Raw genomic sequence first — 26279 nt, 5'->3', positions numbered from 1 at the left:
ACGCAGACCGGTACCGCAGTGCTGTCTGATGTTGCCACTAACGAATAATAGACCGGCGACCGACATGATCATTGTCCGGTCAGCTGACGCAATTATGACTTCAGGTTTACCAACCTAATGCAACGAAACTGACCTGCGCAATGTCACTTATTTTCCTGTATGCCTGATGAAAGAACACAGCGCAAAACGTATCATTGCCCGCTAACGTGCCTACTAACCGGACGTTACTGGTTGTACCTAGTTATTTGTGTCTTATGCGGACATTTACGTATAAAATTACAGTTATATCGTTACTTACTCCCCAAAAATGTTTAATGACACTGAGGATACTTGAGGGGTTCTAATTTACTGTGGTAAGGATTACAGTTGGATGAGGTCAAATTCCTCCTTTCTATGCACAGAAATTAAATAAAATGAAAATCTGTTACTTTTTACTTTTCTATTAATTACAACTTATCATTACAGTGTTGTTCATAGCATTCACATACGAATTTTATACTTGCATGTATTTAACTTCATTACATGGGCTGCCATTTTATACACTAAAATAGTGGTGCGCGTATTGGTCTAAAGGGATCTTTTCCATAATTCGAAGATTTATTTTATAGACTTTCGAGTTATATAATAAAATAGTAAACAACACTGCTGCACTAAATATACAATCAGTATTTCATTTCGAAATTGTATTCATAATTTAATTCTGGTGTGTATACATTATATAGTGTTTTAATTTGGAAATTTTTCATTTTTATATTACGAGTCATTAATTAATTATAATTATGTTTTGTAAACTAAATCTAGACTTGCAAGGATTAACTGAAATAGGTATTAGTGCTTAAGAATATACATATACTACATAAGACAATATTTTTTTTTATTTTTAAGGAGAGGCCGATCCCTTTTTAAGCCTTATTCTATCCGTCCTCATGGACCACTGGCCTGTGCGAGGATCTTATCAAACAGAACAAGGGGGAGAGTCGATACAGTACAAGGTCGAAGGTACAGATAAAAAGTGCAAACGGCCACAGACAGGATTTGAACCTGCGCTATCTCTAACTCAGACCCAAAGTCCAACGTTTTAGACCACTTGGACATCGGCACTCCCAAATATTAAGAACATTCCAAATCGTTACGATAGCTTTATTGTTTATTCTGGCATTTTTATGGTCTAATGAAAAATGCTGTGGATCGTGAAGTATGATCACATAATAATTTAATAAGCGCACGCTAATTTTTCTGAGGCCAGTGTATATTAACACTACAACAGAATTAAAGAAACTGTAGGATGTATGCTATCTTTTAGAAAGGACTTCTAGCTACTGTTTTCAATTCGCTGCCTTCAAACTTGATGGAATTGCCGAGGTCAAAAAATAATTTACCAATGCAGGAAGACAATCAGTCCTTTGGGGTTTAATTTCTCGGTGGTCAATCAAAAGCCTTAGCTCAACCTTGACATAGACGGAGAACAGCTTACACAAGCTCAATGGATTATCCACGGTGTAAAGAGCAGAGGTGCCAGTGCAGAGCCCTGCGGCACTCCAGTTAATGTCGCTTGGCAATGACATGTTTACAATGACACAGATTCTAGCATCCCTGCCCTCGGGTACAAATGTGTGTACTGCCCGCGGACCAGACTGGATACAATGTGCCCAGAAAGGTCGCCACGGTTCACAAATGACTCGGTGAAAGGACTATCTGGGTCGGGACGCCCACCCATCCTATCGTGTGTAGTTTTCATTCAATCACCTTTGTCCCAAGTGATTTCACTTGGATTGTTGGTTTTTCGTAATCGGTTTCCTACACGCGATTTATTGATGGGCGGCACCGATACGGTCTTTCCAGACAGACCTTTTATTTACTCACTGGCCGACAAAGAAATCTTAGTTAAAATTGGTTTAAACAAGTACTATCACTCTTTTCTTTGGTGATATCTTGGAGCGCATCTTTGTTTTCAAAGTACAGCTTTAACTATTGTTTCTCCTTGCACTTTTATTCGGTTAAATTCATTATTAGTGCAGTGGACAGATATATATATATATATATATATATATATATATATATATATATATATATATATATATATATATATATAAAGCTAAAAATATCTGTATATATGTAGACGATATCACAAGGAGTTTGATTTAATTTATCTTCTACCTGCTTATGTTAAGTGTATGAATGTGGCGGTAAAGAGGAAGTTTTTATGTATTTTTGTACTTATTTTACAGCAATAAGATGCCAGATTTAAGGCGAATTAACAAATGATTGATTAAATAAAATATATGCAGAATATGTGGCGCTCAGAGCTTTTCCAATCTATCGTCGACTGAATTTTAAAGTAACGACACTAATTAAAACTTAAATGAAAAGATACCCTACGGATTACAGCGGATTCTGAAAGAACTAGATAGATTAACGATTAACCTAATCGTTTCAAAATAGAATGGAGATTTCGTAACATTTTGGGTGGTAATGTTTAAAAATTGTTTTGAATAGTTTTAGGTTTTTAAGTGAAATATTTTAAGTAAAAATAGTAAAAATATCTATCCGGGATCGGGATACATTTTTTTGCAGGGAGTGTTTCAGTAGCTCCGCATCACGTTTAAACTTCGAGCTAAGCAAATTTTCACAAACCTTCACGCAGTATAGTAATAGTATCAGTAATAGATTTTTAATTGCGTGATTTCGTGCAAGTGTGTATTGTATAACCCAACTAAGATACAGGAACACGATCTATAACACTATACCTAAACGTTCCAGAACGCTATTTTGAAAACGATGAAAAAAATCTCTCGAGTGTAAAGGAAGGGCTTTCCAATTTTTTTATACTTCTCACAACCACTTACTTGTCACCACAATATTTCTTCGCCCTCCACCTCTATGTTCACCTTACGGTACTTGAGTTTCCTGTAAGGGAGGCCATCCATATTCCAGAAAAGTAAACAAAGAAGGACAATGCCTTAAAACTGTCGAGACACCCAGTATAGCTAGACCATAAAAACCTCAAAAGGGTGTCAACAAGCTGATAAGATCTTTCTGTCGACTCTTTTGGGAATAAACGTAACGTCAGGCCATATGGCGTTGCCCTGTTGGGTTAACACACAACGCAGCTTTTGACCTATCAAGCGAAAGTTTTACGAATTCGAGATAAACAAACGAGCCAGTCTTAGGAGTAATCTAAATTCGGAGAGCTGCGAGGTTGGCGTATCAGATTATCGAGGGCATGAGTCCAAATTCTAATTGAGGTTAGACATATTCATTTGCAGTGGATTGTGATAACCTCGAGTCAGCATGAAAGGCTTTGCGTTCATCCATAGATTTCCTCTAGTTACTTTTTTCCTCTAGACCTTCAGTACAATTTCCATAACTGCCACCGATTCGTCATTTGACCGTTTTACCTCAAAATTAATAGGCTTTTTCTAGGACTAAATGGAACTTATACACCAAGTTTCAAGTCTATATGACCTTTCTATCAAGAGTTACTGCAAAGACGGGCAGACAGGTGGACGAACCGTCATTGGACCATTTTGCCTCAAAATCAATAGGCTTTTTTCTTGGACTAAGTGGAACTTATACACAAAGTTTCAAGCCTCTATGACCTTTCTATCAAGAGTTACTGCAAAGATGGGTAGACAAGTGGACGAACCGTCATTATACATTTTTACCTCAAAATCAATATTCTTCTTTCTTTTGGATTAAGAGGAACTTATACACCAAGTTTCAAGTCTATATGACCTTTCTATCAAGAGATACTGCAAAGATGGGCAGACAGGTGGACGAACCGTCATTTTACAATTTTACCTCAAAATCAATAGGCTTCTTTCTTGGACTAAGTGGAACTTATACACCAAGTTTCAAGTCTATATGACCTTTCTATCAAGAGATACTGCAAAGATGGGCAGACAGGTGGACGAACCGTCATTTTACAATTTTACCTCAAAATCAATGGGCTTCTTTCTTGGACTAAGTGGAACTTATACACCAAGTGTCAAGTCTATATGGCCTATCGATCAAGAGTTACAGCAAAGACGGGTAGACAAGTGGACGGACAGTGATTATAATTTTTATCTCAAAATCAATATTCTCTTCTTTTGGATTAAGAGGAACTTATACACCAAGTTTCAAGTCTATATGGCCTATCGATCAAGAGTTACTGCAAAGACGGGTAGACAAGTGGAGTATCAAGTACATATCTATCAAGAGGTATCGTTCATACGAGAAGGCGACTGGTAATTGAGTAAAGGATTTTAAGGGATTGCAAATATTTTTAAGATAAATATTTGATATCTTGGAGGTACTAATCAGACAGGGAGTGCTTAGTTCTAGGAAAGCAAGACTGTAAATATTCCCTCCTGTTCACGTAACACCAGATAACTTCTGTCCTCTCAGGTCAAGATACTTGTTGGAATGTCAAGATAATAGTTCGTTACAGGAGACAGCTTGATCTGATAACGTCAATCCAGTACTGCGGGGCACACCCGATGTTGCAGTCACTTACACGCCGCGCTCACTTGCTCGCACGCACACCAAACTCTGCGGGATTTCGTAGAATCGTTTATCTGAGAATGGGACGAATCACTGCGTACAGCAATGTTTTAGAACTATTATTTTCATTCAAAGGTGTGTACTTCCGGAAGAAAATCAACCTTAGTTTTCTCGTTTTGTTCTTGTAGACTTTCACCATTGAATTGCAATGTTCTTACAAAACCGAAGCCTTTCAATTCTGTAACATTTTCTAAAATCTGATCTAAGCATTGTATTGGCTTCGGAGGAAATAATGATGGATGAAAGTAAACTGCTATCCTTGAAGTGCAGTTGACCAACAACGCCCGTTTCAGCAAGTCCCACTTCCCAGGCTTTCCCAATCCTCTATGCACTTTTCCCATCTGAGTGTTTACTGAATAGATAGGCTTTCAACATTTCGGACGCTTAAATCTTTAACCAGCATTGCAATTTATAGGTTTTGGCCACAAAAAATCAATAAATTGGATAAAGTGAAATATTCCGTTAAGTTCACGTGACGCTTGTTCAGTAAGTATATGTCATGTACACGTAGTAATGCTAATTTTATGTTGTGCAGCTCATGAACTATTGTATGTAAAGTTTAAACTCGATTGTTTTAAATTTCTAAGTAATAATTGTTTCTTTTAAAATAAATGAAATTATTATAGAGCATGAATCATGGAACAACCATGGACCCAGTTAACTAAACTTGAAAATTTGGAAACGTTTGATTATATAAGTTTTATATATGCAAGATCTAAATTGTGAATTCAATTGTTTTGGAAGATCAACATAAACTAAAAAATATTATCAGCCTATTTACTCCACACTCACTGTCCTTAAGTTGCATATCATTGTTCTACCTTTTGGCATTTGACGTCACGTATCCTTTTTAGGAGTGAACGGCTTGATTTATTTTCTAATCCTCCAGTAGATTTTAACTTTTTTGTAGTATACGTTCTTCACATAATTTTAGCATAGCAATAACAAAAATGTTTTCATTTTTTCAATCCCAGCTGCTTGATAATCTTGCATTTACTTGAATAACCAAAATATCCCACGCGATAATATATTGTGGGTGAACATCGACCTCTTTTATAACACTGAAATCGCCTGGTTTAATTCAACTAATCAATTACGGTTTTTAAATAAAAAATGACTTTTCTGCCTTTGTAATAACTTCAAACCACTTCGAGATAAATTAACGATACTTTACATATGTAACAGTTATTCTTAGTAATTTTAATCACATTATTCTCAGAAATACTAACTCCCTTAGGGCAATAATGATTTTAGCCGGTGGTCAATAATCAAGAGAGGTGTGCAGGAGTTCGCCGTGTGCCATCAACCCTGACACCTAGTTTCCAATATTCCAATAAATAGAACGCAAACTTTATTTTCAGTTCCTTTCCTCAGGATGTACCTCAAAACTGTGATGTTATACTGTGCTGTGGACTGTACCCAAACTTTTTTTCTACTGAACTACTGCATAGAAACCATTTTACCCTTACTTTATTTAAACGAATTATTGCAATTTAGATATGTCGATATATTTATGAAATTACTGACCAAATTGTTTTTTTTCTCACCGCATGCAATATTTACACAACATGAAAAAACACAGGCTATGAAAAAACTTGAACTGACGAATAACATGTTCTGTCCACCACACCTGTCACTGTTTAAGTAGAAAAGAAGTGAATATGAAAGATGTTATGACAAAACTTTTTCTCTTTGAACATCTGTTGGAAATACAATTTAGGACCACTTTTGAACTCGCAAGAAGTTTGCTGGTGAAACCCCTGTGCCTTTGTCATCGCATCATACAGTTGATAACATGGTTAAACTAAAGGAGGCATTTCAAACTCACTATGATGCATAACAGGCAAAACACAACTAAATTCTGAAAGGTTATATGCTAAGTTTAAATTGAAAGTGTACCTTCAACTTACCCGATTGACCTTGCTGTAAATGAGGACTTGAAAAAGTACTACAAGGAATTCTGTAAGAATACAGATCTTCTTTAATTTGACATATAGATTTGTCATAGCCTTGCATTGATTGGTAATCTATTAATAGTCAATCATCACATTATTACACATCTACGTTTTTGTGTGGCGCAGGTTTTTCAGTGATAACTTCAAGAGAACAAAACAGTTTGGAAATAGTTATTATCAGATTTTGGATAAACATATTATAACTGAGAACCAACTTTTATAACATGACTGATGCGAATGCAATAAATCCATCCCTTTAATGAACACTGAAAATCTATTTGGGTCATAAAGGTGTCAAAGTTAGAGGCAAGATGGAGTGGCATTGTTGGCCAAGAACAGTTGTACAAACCTCTCATATACGCAAGACTCATGGGATGGCTCAATATAAAATGTTGACTATTTTTTAATAACTGTTAAAAATATTAACTTTCGTAAGTAAATGAATGTATTTTAAAAACTCTCCTTAGAACCCTACTACATTGATTTACTTACTGGACCACCTCAATTCGTGGTAGGTAGTTTGCCTGACTAACGAATCGTTTTTCAATAGTATACAAGTGATATTGATTGGCTTCCTAAAATCTTTCAATTTGCCCCTCGAACGAAAAAGTTTGGAGAACCCTGTATTATTGTATACCATTATACCTGTTATATTCTATTATTATATACTATAGTGGAACGAGTTTAATGGCTGAACCACAAAAATCGCTTGGAAATAACAGAGTTGGGAACTACTATGGCTAAAATTGGAATGGAATTATACAAGGAACTATAAACTCGTATATCACGTAAAGAAAACTGACACGGCGCTCATAAACGCAATATAGTACCATCTAGGTATGTTGTTTGCATCAACTAATTGAAGGCGCATAACAGAATTCAAATGTCCAATATTATTATGAATTTAATTATTTTAATTTGTTAACAGTTAACACATCCCTCAATGCACCATTTGAGTGTGTCATCTTCAATATTTTATGAAAAAGATCTGATATTTCAGAACATATAAATATGGTTAAATGAAATTACATTTATAGACTATAAGATCAATCGGTCGTATTTGGCAAGATATAACAAATCAGTTCCATCATTTAAGATTTATGTATAAGTACATTTTGACACGTATTTTATCAAATTTGAGTTTCTCTGCTTAAAACTTTTATGAAACTGACTTCTTAGCTTAATCAATAATATTCTAACGAACTCAATAATATAGGTTATAATCTGTAATTTGGTCTACGATTTGTAAAATACCAATTATTACAATGTGCATGTCACCAATTTACAGAACAAATCAGAGATTCCACTTTAGTGTTCAATATACGTTACAATGTTCAATCGTTACTACAGTTTAAAAATGTTCGTCATTGCTCCATTTATGATAACAACAAATTTAATAAAGAAATGAAATGTTTATTTTTAGCACAATAAATTCAGGGATATGTGATTAATTTTCAATTAACAAAGCTAACCATAGTATGAATCCCAATATTATTCATTTGACTGAAAGTAAGTAATTACACACATAAATGTAAATGACCCATATTAATTTTACAGTATGCTTCTTATTATTTCGCAGTGTCTTGGACGTAGTGTGGTTATCCTTCGTCATTATAAAAAAGTCCAGTTACTGGATTTAAAATTAATGATTCAATATTTATTGTTAATATATTAAATAATGATGGTGTTTATAGTATTATACGTTGTAACATTGTTAACAATTATGGCATTTATAAATCTAAATGCAATATAAAATGCCGAAATGACCAATTAAACGTCTACGTTGTTTGAAATGTAGTAAAAAGGATTAAACTTCTTGTTAGTATATATAAGTATATATATATATGTTCTTTTTTAACACACAGCGCCTCACTCAGTTCTGTTTAAACCTATGACCACCCCCACTTACCCACAACCACAAAAATATATTTTTTTAGCAATTAAAAATGCCATTTCTGTATTTAAAATTCAAGCTTGGTATCCATACAATTCCTTTATTCATCCTCAGTCATATACACTTCAGTTAATTAAAATGTAGCCTATTTTAAGCTGCACGAGTAATTTTCTATCAAACGATATTATGTAATAATTTTGAGAGGGTGAATAACTATGAGCAAATTATTGTTTGAAATCTTCACTGGATATGTATAAAAACACAACAGAATGTACTAAAGGAATCAAGCGTTATGAATAAAAGCTTTCACAATAGTCCATTTTATGACCCTGAGAGTAAAAACGGCTCTTAGGAATGCTAGTAGTTAACTTTTAGCTTGCAACTACAAAAGTAATAGTTTTTTTCACTTCCTATAATTTTTTACTTCGTGTAAGGTGTTCTATGATAACGCAACTTTCAGCGTATGCGTTAGTTATGCCGTTGGTCCGCCGATATAATGTGGTTCCTAGTTCTGACCTTGTCCACCAGAGTGTGTTATTCTCTGCTTAATCTAGTGCATCGTTGTAGTCATTACTTTCTATGATATACGAAGGTGTTGTTTAGTATTTAAAATAATTTTAAAACTTTAATATATAATTTAAGACATGCATGTATTTCTAATTTGTAATTGGAATAGAACGGTTTGCAAACGAATAAATGTAAATAATTATTGAACTATATTGTTGCATTTTTTAATATGCACTCTCGGGGATAGAATAAAATATAGCAGGCTAATCTTAAAAAAAGCATTAAAACACGATTGCGAATTTGAAAGAAGACTTCACATATATGTATGATATAATATTATGTAAGCCACATTCCAGTCATTTTTACCTGAATGTTGATATGTGGATAATCTCATATGGTGTAACATATTGAAATTATATGTAAATTAGATTAATCCGTTTCATTGCGAGAATACAATCAAGATAACTGCCAGTACAGCCAACTCCTTATCGCCACAAATAAGCAACAGAAATGTTTAATTTTATTGAGAAATTGTTAAATTTATCCTAATAGTAGTAATAATACACGTTGACTAAACGCCGGATTATTTTAATAGGAAGAAAGTAGAGTTCAGACTAACTTAAATAACTATATATTTACAAATACTGACACAATTAATTACAAAACCAAAAATATCTTTTTACAGACCAAATTTGAAAACTTAGTTTGTAATTTTATAACAGCTATCGCAATACAAGTGTGTTGCTATCTAAATTGAGGAAACGGCGTAGATCAATCTTTGCATTATGGTTTGGCACTTCATAGCGATCTTATCTCAGGGAAATGTAAAGCTGTAGACCGGGCTATCTTTTGAGAGCCTTCGTTTCTTCAGATACACCTTACTGTCGTCATCTGAAACTGGAGGAAAAGGTTCAAGATGAGTATATCAAACATTTATTCATTACTCATTTACGCTTACCTTCTGCATTTACAAACGGTTGGTGGTTGATCTTAATGTTTTTTTTTTACATTAAATGTTATTTACCACGTCAATTCATCTAGACCATCACTGTAAAAAATATAGAGGATGGCCCCATTTATGGCTCTTGAAGTTAAACAACACAAATAATAACGTTTCCAAGAAATAAAGAGTATGAATGTAAAATATTTTAACACCCATGATCAGCACGGTATTTACTAGAGTAGCCTGCACCAAAAGAGTCCAATGACATCTAAGACGGTGTTGCCATACCCGCTACCAATCACCAGCTGTTTCATTTTCATATTCACTGCCAAACAGATGAATGAAAACAAATGCACATAGTTGGAGTATCCCAATTCTCCTTCCGTACCATATTGGAAGCCTGCCATCTATTCATTTATCTATTCCTCTGGTGCGTAAACCATTCACTTCCCCTAGTGTCCTTAGCGCAGACGATCAGCGGTTCTTCACAGTCTCTTTGCATCAGTTTTTGTCCTTAGCGCACGTTCACTTTAGGGCTATCACGAATCGATTTTGTAGGGCTATTTACAAAACACTGTCTCACTTGCTCAACGACTTCGTCAGATGTGCTTGGACGACCTGAGGATTTTTTTATGTTTCACTGAGCACCCTGTTTCTACAAAACAACTATGCCACTCATAAATTGTAGGCCTACTAGGAGGATCTTTAGCGTACTTGGTACGAAAATTACGCTGAACTGTTCTCGCAGACTTCGATTCTTCAAACCAAAACACACAACTAGCACGCTCTAGTCCAGTGAAGGCAGCCATGCTTAACGCAACTGTCACTAGCCCTTGTGCGGCGCGATTAGGCACTAGCGGACTACGCGAGTCAAAACTTGAACTGTTTCCCTTTAAAACAACACCAAAACCAGCTCTGTACCTTGTTTAATAAATTTTATATGAATTTTCAAAGTTGAAAAGTCCTGTTTGAAACGCCCGGTATATTTACCAGTAAGAAGCCTCTATTCGAAGAGCAGCGCTCCTTAGCACTGACAAACTCCTTTGTATGCAGCCTTCCAGCAGCACCGTACTTATCTATCTGTCGTACCTATCTTGCTCATCACTGGTTCACCAAAATGTTTCACTAAACGGCTTAATGATGTAGTGATTCTCACAACCTAATCTCCATCACCAGAAATGCTCTTCCCAAAAATTGATCTTCGTTAAAAATTTTATGTTAAGATTCTTCGCGGTGCACTTAATATATATCTTTTATAGTAGAACTTGGATCACGGCGTTCTTCCTTGGTCCAGTGAGAAGAATTACTTATGTCTTCTTCGTCGATAGGTTTTGTCAATTCCCACCATCGCAAATCTGAAAGCTCATAATGACTAGATCGAGCAACCTGTTTGATTCTCCAACAGTCCTCCCTGTAATATCTGCGGCAATGTCCATTGCGTATCTTCCAGGACGTTTCTTTCAGCCATTTCCATTCGAAGGATCCGTCCGTAAGCGGCATTCCACGGATCAGGTCTCTAGATTGAGCCCTGAGCTGCACCTACAGTGATTACATTCCGGTCCGTTTCTCCAGGCGCCACACTCACAGGTACCTATGCCTCAGGTAATCGTGAAGAATCGTCAATATGTAGGTAGGAACGCGGTAGTGGCTCCGAGAGTGGCAGTGAAGGCAAGTCAATTACATTCTACCTGCAAAGATCAGGCTTCTTGCATGACATTTTTTTATATTTTTAAGACTTCTGAATTGGAGACTGATCTAATACAGGCACAGACGAATATGTATGGTTTCGAATAAGACCCTCGAGAAATATCCATAGTCCTCATTCAAACCGTATTTACGATAAGCAGAGATCAATTTTAGAGTGTTCTGAAATACCTGCGTCCAGATTAGCACGGAAGTGGATTTTTATAACCGCAACTAACTGGATAACCGGTTTAAGCGATGTACATTTATATCACAGTCAGATTTAAACGTCTAAACCCAATTCAAGCATGTTTGAATCGTTTTAAAGCAGTTTGTTGGGATTAGACAGTCACGATAAAGATGTGAGAGAAAAATTAGTTAATTAACTTTGACAAAACATGTTTAGTTGGTATAAGTTCAGTTCCAAATTGGTTTAATAAGGTTACTCTCGCGAGTTACAGTGTAACTATAAACTAACTCCAACAATAGTCTATATCTGAAAATACTAACCGTTTTATGCCATTCATTTTTAGAACTTTTAAATAAATAGCAACCAGAATATTTAGAAAATTAAGATTTTTAGTCCTGAGTTTGGTAAAAAAAATAAGGTAAGATCGTTGTGAAATTTTATTTTGTCGCAAGAAATGGCAAAAATACTCCCTGTGTATAAAGAAACTATAATAATTGGTAGACGAATGCATGGTGAATGCACCGTTCCACTCCATTCACAAGAGATATCCTGCTGCACTTTTTTTATGAAGGCAAAAAATGGAACAAAACGAATTCAATCAACAGTTTTGTTTCGAAATCGTTTAATTAACGCCTATTAGTTATGATAACTATCGTGTTAATTCTAGCAGAGAACATGCTGTGTCTTTTATTACTTCAATTACTGGTGCTAATTATTGTAGTTTAGAAAACAATTCATTGGCCTCTACAAATGGTAACGGTGCAGTTTGGAAAACATTATTCTACTGAACGAGTATGTTGCTGACACAAGAAAAGAGATCTACGCAGCTGATATAGTGACAGTTGATTATCAATATACTACTTTTGCAGCAACGTTATGCTCTCAATGTTCCTCTGGGAAGTCGATAAGGAGTAGAATTTGTAGTAAGAGAAATGCTTTTTTTATCTACCATTATAAATGAGATCTCGGTATAGGTCTGAAACAATATGATATAAGTATTTTGGGAGCTTGGACATTTGGGTAACGATTAGTATTTTATGATACTGCTGATACCCAGCAAGGACCATTTCTGGCTGGTTTATACCTTTCAGTTTGAACCCACCACTGGGCACAGCAAAAACCGATGTGTCACTTAAATCTGGGCAACCTCATGGATGTCCAGGAGCGGCACATCACTAACCGCAAATGTCGAGATTCTGGGGTTCATGGGCAATTCGATAGGTCTAGTCTACTTTGGGAGATGAAGAAGGAAAGTCCCTCTTCCGGGGAGACATGACTTTGAGATGTAGTGCCCTAATTCTTCCTCGTGGATAGGAGGCGGCCAATACTCCCTAACCTTTCTGTCACTCCGGAAGCAGCGCAAAGGTTCTTACAGGACTAAGTGCAATTTATAAGCTTCTTGTCCTAGGGGAACAAAAAAGAATGGTATTGAAGAAAATTTCGTTTTTTACCATTTTTATTGGTGTTATTAGTAGTCATCCTAAAAATTAACAGTTTTCATTAAAGGCATTTTTCGGGTGCAATGATCTAGTTCTCAGCGTCTACTACAGAAACCTTATAGCCGACATAACATCATTTGACTGCTTAAATCAGTCCCATAAGTTTTACTACCCGCATGGCATCAATTGGTTCAACTTGTCTCTTTAATTTTTACTTCACAAAACCTGATTTCCTTGATGATTTTTCTTCAGGAGATTATACACAAGTATTCTTTCCACAACCGCGAGTCAAATGTTTCAAGTGATTAATATGAACTACCGTACAACTTATAATTATTTATTTCCGGTTATATCTATTTTTAAAACTATCAACCATTAATTTTCGGATGTAATTTAAATCGTCTCACGAATACTTGCCAGTATTTTATACGTCTGCTTTGGCACTAACCACCAGTCATTAAAACAAAGGAAATGTCTACAAACAAGAAATATTTAGTTGTGGTTAATTCCTTGAACGTGAACTTATTTTGTGGCCGCGTGTTACATAACCTTGTATCAGCTGGGTAGTCACGGTTGTGTTGGCGCGAATGTCTTGGACAATGCAATATTGCAAGAGGGGAAGAACTGTGGTTGGTGAAGCGGATATCCGGTGGTCCTTCATGGTGGTCACTCACTCATAGACCACAGCAATTATCTTCTACCTGATCCTTTGTTCTTATTTCGTCCAACCAATTTATCTCGAAAGATATACATCCACTGATATTAAACTGTATTGATAATGAGTAGCACTAGTGATGGACGAATCGAATACTTTAAAAGAATCGAATTCGCTGCATTCAAAAACACCCTTGTAGTCGAATACTTGTATTATAGGATCTCTGATATATTATTAGATAAAAATATTAAATAAGCATTCGATTTGTCTTTATTGTTTACAAATGTATTTATTAATTGAATATTTATACAGCTATACATTTTGTAAAATTTAAAAATTTCTAATTGTTTACTCTAAATTATGAATCTTTTCTCAACTATTATTTTCAGAGTAAATGGACTCTGTTATATATATATATATATATATATATATATATATATATATATAACCCCCCAACGAATACTTGTGTGTAAATACAAATACAGCTCTTGAATATTGTTTTAACACTACGTATTTGTCCGAATTAACGAATACTGCGGGTTTTAATTCAATTCATTCAGATTTCAAAAGTATTCTAATTCATTTTGAGAAATTCGATTACTCTTCGATTCTGTATTCGATCCTCCCATCACCAGGTAGCACAAACACATAAGGGATCTGTATTTTCTTCATTGAGATCTAGATTCCAGAAGTCATATCTAACAGCATCAGATTCCAGATGCTGCATTGAGAGAAAGGTGAACTGGAGCTTAACTCAATATTTATATTAAATCAACCTTCCCAAGATGGCTACGTTGTGAGCATGATTCTGCAAGGATTGCTAAGGATTCTGGCAAAATGCGTTTCGGTCTGTCTGTCTGCCTACATGTCTGTTTTTCGCTGGATATTCCAAGAACGAATTGGTGACTTGAGTTTTGCACGTTACGTCATTTCTAGATATGCAACGCCATGTTTGAAGAAGATGCATATCTCTCTATGGGATTTGGCTGAGCCTTTACGTAGATTAACCATCCGCACAATAACAGATCTCTAGACGATTTCATCTGTGGATAAACTTTAGCGTACAGCTTCAGTGGAGCCTGTTACGTGACTAATGGTATAGCGTACGTACTCCCTTAATAAAATAACAATGTTTTATTCAATTGATTTTTTGTTCGACATCTACGTGACGCGAAGCTACTGAAAGTCCCTGAACAAAGACCCCAACTTCCCTTTAAAATTACAAAATTAAAACTCAAAGTATGTCAAACTGCCAAATAAATTGTCATGTGGACGCAGACCGGTACCGCAGTGCTGTCTGATGTTGCCACTAACGAATAATAGACCGGCGACCGACATGATCATTGTCCGGTCAGCTGACGCAATTATGACTTCAGGTTGACCAACCTAATGCAACGAAACTGACCTGCGCAATGTCACTTATTTTCCTGTATGCCTGATGAAAGAACACAGCGCAAAAACGTATCATTGCCCGCTAACGTGCCTACTAACCGGACGTTACTGGTTGTACCTAGTTATTTGTGTCTTATGCGGACATTTACGTATAAAATTACAGTTATATCGGTACTTACTCCCCAAAAATGTTTAATGACACTGAGGATACTTGAGGGGTTCTAATTTACTGTGGTAAGCTTTACAGTTGGATGAGGTCAAATTCCTCCTTTCTATGCACAGAAATTAAATAAAATGAAAATCTGTTACTTTTTACTTTTTTAAACGCAACTTATCATTACAGTGTTGTTCATAGCATTCACATACGAATTTTATACTTGCATGTATTTAACTTCATTACATTGGCTGTCATTTTACACACTAACATAGTGGTGCACGTATTGGTCTAAAAGGATCTTTTCCATAATTCGCAGATTTATTTTATAGACTTTCGAGTTAGTAAGCAACATTGCTGCACTAACTATACAATCAGTGTTTTATTTCGAAATTGTATTCATAATTTAATTCTGGTGTGTATACATTATATTATAATTTTTTAATTTGAAAATTTTTCATTTTTATATTACGAGTCATTAATTGATTATAATGATGTTTTGTAAACTAAATCTAGACTTGCAAGGATTAACTGAATTAAGTATTAGTGCTTAAGAATATACATATACTACATAAGAAAAAATGTTTTTTCTTTTTTTTTTTAAGGAGAGGCCGATCCCTTTTTAAGCCTTATTCTATCCGTCCTCATGGACCACTGGCCTGTGCGAGGATCTTATCAAACAGAACAAGGGGGAGAGTCGATACAGTACAAGGTCGAAGGTACAGATAAAAAGTGCAACGGCCACAGACAGGATTTGAACCTGCGCTATCTCTAACTCAGACCCAAAGTCCAACGTCTTAGACCACTTGGACATCGGCACTCCCAAATATTAAGAACATTCCAAATCGTTACGATAGCTTTATTGTTTATTCTGGCATTTTTATGGTCTAATGAAAAATGCTGTGGATCGTGAAGTATGATCACATAATAATTTAATAAGCGCACGCTATTTTTTCTGAGGCCAGTGTATATTAAAACTACAACAGAATTAAAGAAACTGTAGGATGTATGCTATCTTTTAGAAAGGACTTCTAGCTACTGTTTTCAATTCGCTGCCTTCAAACTTGATGGAATTGCCGAGGTCAAAAAATAATTTACCAATGCAGGAAGACAATCAGTCCTTTGGGGTTTAATTTCTCGGTGGTCAATCAAAAGCCTTAGCTCAACCTTGACATAGACGGAGAACAGCTTACACAAGCTCAATGGATTATCCACGGTGTAAAGAGCAGAGGTGCCAGTGCAGAGCCCTGCGGCACTCCAGTTAATGTCGCTTGGCAATGACATGTTTACAATGACACAGATTCTAGCATCCCTGCCCTCGGGTACAAATGTGTGTACTGCCCGCGGACCAGACTGGATACAATGTGCCCAGAAAGGTCGCCACGGTTCACAAATGACTCGGTGAAAGGACTATCTGGGTCGGGACGCCCACCCATCCTATCGTGTGTAGTTTTCATTCAATCACCTTTGTCCCAAGTGATTTCACTTGGATTGTTGGTTTTTCGTAATCGGTTTCCTACACGCGATTTATTGATGGGCGGCACCGATACAGTCTTTCCAGACAGTCCTTTTATTTACTCTCTGGCCGACAATGAAATCTTAGTTAAAATTGGTTAAACAAGTACTATCACTCTTATCTTTGGTGATATCTTAGAGCGCATCTTTGTTTTCAAAGTATAGCTTTAACTATTGTTTATCCTTGCACTTTTATTCGGTTAAATTCATTATTAGTGCAGTGAACAGATATTTTTAGCTATATATATATATAGACGATATCACGTGGAGTTTGATTTAATTTACCTTCTACCTGCTTATGTTAAGTGTATGAATGTGGCGGTAAAGAGGAAATTTTTATGTATTTTTTACTTATTTTACAGCATCAGATGCCATATTTAAGGCGAATTAACGAATGATTGATTACATAAAATATAAGCAGAGTAGGTGGCGCTCAGAGCTTTTCCAATCTATCGTCGACTCAATTTTAAAGTAACGACACTAAATAAAACTTAAATGAAAAGATACCCTACGGATTACAGCGGATTCTGAAATAACTAGATAGATTAACGATTAACCTAATCGTTTCAAAATAGAATGGAGATTTCGTAACATTTTGGGTGGTAATGTTTAAAAATTGTTTTTAATAGTTTAAGTTTTTTAAGTGAAATATTTTAAGTAAAAATATCCATCCGGGATCGGGATACATTTTTTTGCAGGGAGTGTTTCAGTAGCTCCGCATCACGTTTAAACTTCGAGCTAAGCAAATTTTCACAAACCTTCACGCAGTATAGTAATAGTATCAATAATAGATTTTTAATTGCGTGATTTCGTGCAAGTGTGTATTGTATAACCCAACTAAGCTACAGGAACACGATCTATAACACTATACCTAAACGTTACAGAACGCTACTTTGAAAACGATGAAAAAATTCTCTCGAGTGTAAAGGAAGGGCTTTCCAATTTTTTTATACTTCTCACAACCACTTACTTGTCACCACAATATTTCTTCGCTCTCCACCTCTATGTTCACCTTACGGTACTTGAGTTTCCTGTAAGCGAGGCCATCCATATTCCAGAAAAGTAAACAAAGTAGGACAATGCCTTAAAACTGTCGAGACACTCAGTATAGCTAGACCATAAAACCTCAAAAGGGTGTCAACAAGCTGATAAGATCTTTCTGTCGACTCTTTTGGGAATAAACGTAACGTCAGGCCATATGGCGTTGACTTGTTGGGTTAACACACAACGCAGCTTTTGACCTATCAAGCGAAAGTTTTACGAATTCCAGATAAACAAACGAGCCAGTCTTAGGAGTAATCTAAATTCGGAGAGCTGCGAGGTTGGCGTATCAGATTATCGAGGGCATGAGTCCAAATTCTAATTGAGGTTAGACATATTCATTTGCAGTGGATTGTGATAACCTCGAGTCAGCATGAAAGGCTTTGCGTTCATCCATAGATTTCCTCTAGTTACTTTTTCCTCTAGACCTTCAGTACAATTTCCATAACTGCCACCGCTTCGTCATTTGACCGTTTTACCTCAAAATTAATAGGCTTTTTCTAGGACTAAATGGAACTTGTACACCAAGTTTCAAGTCTATATGACCTTTCTATCAAGAGTTACTGTAAAGACGGGCAGACAGGTGGACGAACCGTCATTGGACCATTTTGCCTCAAAATCAATAGGCTTTTTTCTTGGACTAAGTGGAACTTATACACAAAGTTTCAAGCCTCTATGACCTTTCTATCAAGAGTTACAGCAAAGACGGGTAGACAAGTGGACGGACAGTGATTACATTTTTTATCTCAAAATCAATATTCTCTTCTCTTGGATTAAGAGGAACTTATATACCAAGTTTCAAGTCTATATGGCCTATCGATCAAGAGTTACTGCAAAGACGGGTAGACAAGTGGAGTATCTAGTACATATCTATCAAGAGGTATCGTTTATACGAGAAGGCGACTGGTAATTGAGTAAAGGATTTTAAGGGATTGCAAATATTTTTAAGATAAATATTTGATATCTTGGAGGTACTAATCAGACAGGGAGTGCTTAGTTCTAGGAAAGCAAGACTGTAAATGTTCCCTCCTGTTCACGTAACACCAGATAACTTCTGTGCTCTCAGGTCAAGATACTGGGTGGAATGTCAAGATAATAGTTCGTTACAGGAGACAGCTTGATCTGATAACGTCAATCCTGTACTCCGGGGCACACCCGATGTTGCAGTCACTTACACGCCGCGCTCACTTGCTCGCACGCACACCAAACTCTGCGGGATTTCGTAGAATCGTTTATCTGAGAATGAGACGAATCACTGCGTACAGCAATGTTTTAGAACTATTATTTTCATTCAAAGGTGTGTACTTCCGGAAGAAAATCAACCTTAGTTTTCTCGTTTTGTTCTTGTAGACTTTCACCATTGAATTGCAATGTTCTTACAAAACCGAAGCCTTTCAATTCTGTAACATTCACTAAAATCTGATCTAAGCATTGTATTGGCTTCGGAGGAAATAATGATGGATGAAAGTAAACTGCTATCCTTGAAGTGCAGTTGACCAACAACGCCTGTTTCAGCAAGTCCCACTTCCCAGGCTTTCCCAATCCTCTAGCACTTTTCCCATCTGAGTGTTTACTGAATAGATAGGCTTTCAATATTTCAGACGCTTAAATTTTTAACCAGCATTGCAATTTATAGGTTCTGTATATCACGTTTCGGCCACAAAATAATCAATAAATTGGATCAAGTAAAATATACCGTTAGTTCATGTGACGCTTATTTAGTAAGTATACACCATTAACCCACTTCTGGTTTTGTTCTCTTTAACTTAAAGAGAACAAAACAGTTTGGAAATAGTTAGTATCAGTTTTTGGATTAACATATTATAACTGAGAACCAACTTTTATAAAATGACTGCGAATGCAATAAATCCATCCCTTTAATGAACATTGAAGATCTATTTAGGTCATAAAGGTGTCAAAGTTAGAGGCAAGATGGAGTGGCACTGTTGGCCAAAAACAGTTGTACAAACCTCTCATATACACAAAAAACAGGGGATCAATAGAAAAATTTGACAATTTTTTTTAATAACTGTTAAAAATAAATGAATTTACTTTCGTAAGTAAATGAATGTATTTTGTATAAAGATGTTTAATAATGCTCTTTAGGCCCTACTTACTACATTGGCTTAGTTACTGGAGAACCTTCAATTCCTGGTAGTTAGCATGCCTGAATAACAAACTGTCTTTCAATAATACACAAGTGAAATTGATAGGCCCGTCTGCCTCCTAAAATCTTTTAACTTGCCCCTCGAACGAAAAAGTTTGGAGAACCCTGTTATATATTGTATACCATTATACCTGTAAATATTCTATTATTATATACTATAGTGGAACGATTTCAATGGCTGAACCACAGAAAACGCTTGGAAATAACAGAGTTGGGAACTACTATGGCTAAAATTGGAATGGGATTATACTAGAAACTATAAATACATCAAGCAAAGAAAACTGGCACGGCGCTCATAAACGCAATATAGTACCATCTAGGTATGTTGTTGCATCAACTAATTGAAGGCGCCATAACAGAATTCCAATGCCCAATATTAGTATGAATTTAATTATTTTAATTTGTTAACAGTTAACACATCCCTCAATGCACCATTTGAGTGTGTCATCTTCAATATTTTATGAAAAAGATCTGATATTTCAGAACATATAAATATGGTTAAATTAAATTATATTTATAAACTATAAGATCAATCGGTCGTATTTGGCAAGATATAACAAATCAGTTTCATCATTTAAGATTTATGTATAAGTACATTTTGACACGTATTTTATCAAATTTGAGTTTCTCTGCTTAAGATTTTTATGAAACTGACTTCTTAGCTTAATCAATAATATTCTAACGAACTCAATAATATAGGTTATAATCTGTAATTTGGTCTAAGATTTGTAAAATACCAATAACAATGTTCATGTCACCAATTTACAGAACAAATCAGAGATTCCACTTTAGTATTCAATATACGTTACAATGCTCAATCGTTACTACAGTTTAAAATTTTTCATCAGCCACTGCTCCATTTATGATAGCAACAAATTTAATAAAGAAATGAAATGTTATTTTAGTACAATAAATTCTAGACTATACGATTCATTTTTAATTATCGAGGCTAACCATCGTATAAATCCCAATATTCTTCATTTGACTGAGAGTAAGTTTTTACACATGTTAATGTAAATAATCCAGATTAATTTTATACTTTATGCTTCTTATCAATTCGCAGTTCTTGGACATAGTGTGAAGTTATATTTGTCATTAGTTACTAGATTTCAAGTTAATTGTTCAATATTTATTGTTAGTGTATTAAATAATGATGGGTATATATTATATGTAGTAATATTGTTAACAATTATGGCATTTATAAATCTAAATGCAATGTACAATGTGACCAATTAAACGTTTACATTGTTTGAAATGTAGTAAAAAGGTTTGAACTTCATGTTAGTATATATGTACTTTTTAACGCACAGCGCCTGTTTAAATCGATGACCACCCCTACTGACCCACAACCACAAAAATATATTTTTTTAGCAATTAAAAATGCCATTTCTGTATTTAAAATTCAAGCTTGGTATCCATACAATTCCTTTATTCATCCACAGTCATATACACTTAAGTTAATTAAAATGTAGCCTATTTTAAGCTGCACGAGTAATTTTCTATCAAACGATATTATGTAATAATTTTGAGAGGGTGAATAACTATGAGCAAATTATTGTTTGAAATCTTCACTGGATATGTATAAAAACACAACAGAGTGTTCTAAAGGAATCAAGCGTTATGAATAAAAGCTTTCACAATAGTCCATTTTATGACCCTGAGAGTAAAAACCGCTCTTAGGAATGCTAGTAGTTAACTGTTAGCTTGCAACTACAAAAGTAATAGTTTTTTTCACTTCCTATACTTTTTACTAACTCTAAGGTGTTCTATGACAATGCAACTTTCAGCAAATGCGTTAGTTATCTGCCGTTGGTCCGCCGATATAATGTGGTTCCTAGTTCTGACCTTGTCCACCAGAGTGTGTTATTCTCTGCTAAATCTAGTGCATCGTTGTAGTCATTACTTTCTATGATATACGAAGGTGTTGTTTGGTATTTAAAATAATTTTAAAACTTTAATATATAATTTAAGACATGCATGTATTTCTAATTTATAATTTTAATAGAACAGTTTGAAAACTACCAACTGCAAATAATTAGTGAGCTATACAGGGTGATTCATAAAAGGTGTGCAATATTTCAGGACTTGATACAGTTCAACAACACAAGGAAAAAACTCCATTGCACATGGGTCCGGAAACGTACCGTTTTACTGTCTGTCTGTCTGTTTGTGTTTTTTGGGAAAAAAAATTACTACTCAAAAACCACTTAAGATACAGAATTCAAACTTAACAGTTATGTTAACCTAGTGTTGGTCCTTTTCAGTAAAAAAAAAATAAAACAAATACCTCATTGCATTTCAAAATGGGCGGCCGTTCCAAATTTTCAAATTGTATTAGCTTTGAAACGGTTACTTTGAAAACAAATTCACCAGGATAACTTTTTTTAGCGTATTTTATTACCAATTCAACAATTTTTGTTTCAAAAAGATTGAATAACAAATAACTGGGTTACAGCACCAAACGTAAAATACAGGTTAAATCCATGCATTGCAAGTACATTATAACAATGTAGTGGATTTTTACGAATAAACTTTTTAAGGTTCTTTATTAAAATACCTGAACAATTATTATAACCTAAAAAATATTACTATCATTTTTGTTCCATTTTACAGTAATCAATGTGTTACACACACACAAATAAAAAAGAAAACAAACTATTCACAATGCTAAAAAACAATAGCATAATATTACATGAAAACAGCTGACCAACAATCAGCAAACCAAATCAGGTGTTTTAAATGAAGAAAAAACTAATAAACAAACTATCAAGACATTGTTGAGCAAGTCTATGTTTTGAAACGTGATTGTCACTGTTTGAATGTTCTGTTCTTCTTTGTAATTCTGTTAGTTTTTCCTGTTAATTTAAATTTCTTTTATTACTTTGTTTCTTGTACGATATGAACCGTTTTACTTTTGAAGAGTATGCTGATATTCACTTTGTGTATGGACTTGCTGGGGGCAATGCCAGATTAGCTAGCAGATTGTACAGAGAGCTTTTTCCAGATAGGCGTCTTCAGTGCCGTTCATATTCGTCTTAGGGAAACTGGACATTTGAAAAATAATGTTGTAGAACGGGTAAAATCCGTACGGACTGTTGATTTTGAAGAAGAGGTTTTATTATTCGTAGAAGAAAACCCTTCCACCAGCGTTCGCGCTATTGCTCATAATTTGGATGTATGCAAAAGTTCTGTGTGGAAAGTGTTAAATGAAGAACGTTTGTGCCCTTACAGACATCAGAAAGTACAAGCCTTAGAACCTGCAGATTATCCTCTCAGGGTAGACTGCTCTCGTTGGTTCCTTCACAAATTAGTTGATGAACCCGATTTTTTAAGGTATGTTCTCTTTACTGACGAAGCGTCATTTACTCGAGATGGCGTATTTAATAGCCGAAACAGCCATTTATGGGCTGAAGAGAGAACCCTCATGAAATTGTGCAACGTAAGTTTCAGCACAAATTGTCTGTCAATATCTGGGCTGGAATAGTAGACGCATATTTGATTGGGCCACACATTATACCAAACAGACTGAACTTATGAAGTTTTTTTTTTTTTGAGGGAAATCTTACTGAGCTGTTAGAAAATGTTCCTATTGAAACTAGACAAAGAATGTGGTTCCAACACGATGGAGCACCGGCCCACTTTTCCCTGATTGCTAGACAACATTTGAATGAAGTGTATGTAGATCGTTGGATTGGACGTGGAGGTCCCGTCCCTTGGCCTCCACGGTCACACCTGACCTCACACCCATTTTTTTACTTGTGGGGACACATGAAGCAATTAGTGTATACCACTCCCATACAGAATAAAATGGATCTAGTAGCTAGAGTTGTTGAGGCTGCTGCAGTTATTCAAGACAGTTAATCCTTTTTGAAGGGGTGAGAGAATCGTGCTTACGACGCTTCAGAATCTGCAACGAGTTACAAGGACGCCACTTTGAGCAACGATTATGAAAGTTTTACAGTAATTTAATCATTGATTTCTTAATAAAAAATATCATGTTCAATAAAATTTTTTCAAAACACATTGAATTAATTACGCTGTTTCACACAATTGCCATGTAAGAAAACCCTATACCCAACCATAACGTAGCGCTATTAACATTTTTATTAAAGATTTAAAAACCAGGATTCACAATTGGTTAAGACTTTTTTTAAAATTTATCTCTTAAAACAAATTAAAAAAATAAATATTAAATTTCAGGTTATAATATTGTTCACTATTTTAATAAAGAACCTTAAAAAGTTTATTCGTAAAAATCCACTACATTGTTGTATGTACTTGGCAATGCATGGATTTAACCTGTTTTTACGTTTGGTGCTGTAACTCAGTTATTTGTTATTCAATCTTTTTGAAACAAAAATTGTTGAATTGGTAATAAAATACGCTAAAAAAAGTTATCCTGGTGAATTTGTTTTTCAAAGTAACCGTTTCAAAGCTAATACAATTTGAAAATTTGGAACGGCCGCCATTTTGAAATGCAATGAGGTATTTGTTTTATTTTTTTTTTACTGAAAAGGACCAACACTAGGTTAACATAACTGTTAAGTTTGAATTCTGTATCTTAAGTGGTTTTTGAGTAGTAATTTTTTTCCCAAAAAAACACAAACAGACAGACAGACAGTAAACGGTACGTTTCCGGACCCATGTGCAATGGAGTTTTTTCCTTGTGTTGTTGAACTGTATCAAGTCCTGAAATATTGCACACCTTTTATGAATCACCCTGTATTGTTGCATTTTTTAATATGCACTCTCGGGGATAGAATAAAACGTAGCAGGCTAATGTTAAAAAAATGATTAAAACTTGTTAAAAGAACAAAGATATTCTGCTTCTGGACGTGGACCCGACAACATCTCCTCCTCTGCTAGAGCGAAAAATCGACCACTCCAGATCTTCATGGCGAGCATCGAGGGAAGTGCTCCGGCACCCCCTGATGAAGAATCAAGCCTTCCGGGGCCACTGGCGGCTGCCAAAGTGAGTCCCGGTTTTGGCGCCCCAAAAGGCCTTTTTAAAGGCTACATTTGGACTTACTGCGGAAAGTCTTCCAGAGGCTCGGATTGCGGCTCCTGCTGCCCCAGCGACCTCCCACGGCCTGATGGAGACCTCCGACGGCCCATTGGAGACCACCCAAGGCTTGCTGACCACATTTCGACCCAGCAACGCCGTGCCACCCGGGACAGGAGAACAGGGCCCGGGTGAAGTCGGGATTACCCCCGAGAGCTGCCAGGGTGCGGCCACCAAGTGCCAGGGGAACCCACGACGGTTGGAAAGCCTAAAAAATGCCTTTCCAAAGGCCACCCAACACCACCGGGGACTTCTGCTCCAGTTTGCCCAGCTGATGGAGCCAGCTACTTCTGGGGCCAACTCTGGAACTTCAGGCCGTCCCGCCGCGGGTTTGCGGAAACGACAAGCGGCTCCTGCTCCGACTCTTCCGCCGAAAAGCCGACGGACGGACACCAACGCAGGCGAAGACATGGACGTCGAGCGAGGGCCCCCACATTCCTCCCACCATTCTGGACGTCCCCAAAGGATGGGCCAGCCATGCTGTTACCCTCAAACAGCTGGTTGGGGGCGACCTGGAGGCGATCTGCACCGCACGGACACTGAGGCTGAAGACCAGCACCATGGCCCACTTCCGACAACTCCAGCGATACTTACAGGAACAGGGGCTTAAGTTTCACACTTTCGCCATGACCACCGAGCGCCTCCTCAAGGTGGTGATAAAAGGCCTTCCCGCCACTCTATCGCCGGAAGAGGTCGTCGAGGCTTTCCAAGGAGATGGCTATGGCATATTGGAGGCCAAACTCCTGAAGACAAGGCGTGGTCAACCGACCATCCTGTGGCTCATCAACGCTCCGTGGAGGCGATGGGCTCTAGCCTCCTACTGATGTCTACACTGCCCGGACTCTGTTCTTCTGCAGACTGGAGGTCAGGAAATACACCAGGCCTAATGAACCAGTCCAGTGTCACCGCTGCCAGGGGTTTGGACATGGCTCCAGCCACTGCCACCGTGAGCTCCGCTGCGTACGATATGGTGATAGTCCATCCGTCCAGCCTCTGCCCGAAGGAAGCTTCACTCCCGGCTAGATGCTGCAATTGCGGAGAGGCTCACGTCGGCAAACTACCCGCGGGTGTGTCACCTTCAAAAACGAGAAGCAGCTCTCGTAATGCTGGCCCGCTGCCAGGAAGGTTTTCAGGAGG

At 36.4% G+C, this 26279-nt stretch overlaps 1 protein-coding gene across 1 annotated transcript in view; it reads right to left on the bottom strand.

The window, feature by feature from the left end:
- Positions 1-9515: 9515 nt before the first annotated feature.
- The window catches only part of LOC124367792, a 34669-nt gene continuing 17905 nt past the window's right edge, over positions 9516-26279 (bottom strand). Inside the window, exon 4 of the mRNA XM_046824907.1 lies at positions 9516-9798. Coding sequence (XP_046680863.1) covers positions 9716-9798 — 83 coding nt within the window. The 3' untranslated portion in view covers positions 9516-9715. The remainder of the gene's footprint in view (positions 9799-26279) is intronic.

Source organism: Homalodisca vitripennis, chromosome 8, assembly GCF_021130785.1.
Source record: "Homalodisca vitripennis isolate AUS2020 chromosome 8, UT_GWSS_2.1, whole genome shotgun sequence".
NCBI lineage: Eukaryota > Metazoa > Arthropoda > Insecta > Hemiptera > Cicadellidae > Homalodisca > Homalodisca vitripennis.
This window is presented reverse-complemented; position numbering and strand designations above follow the sequence as displayed.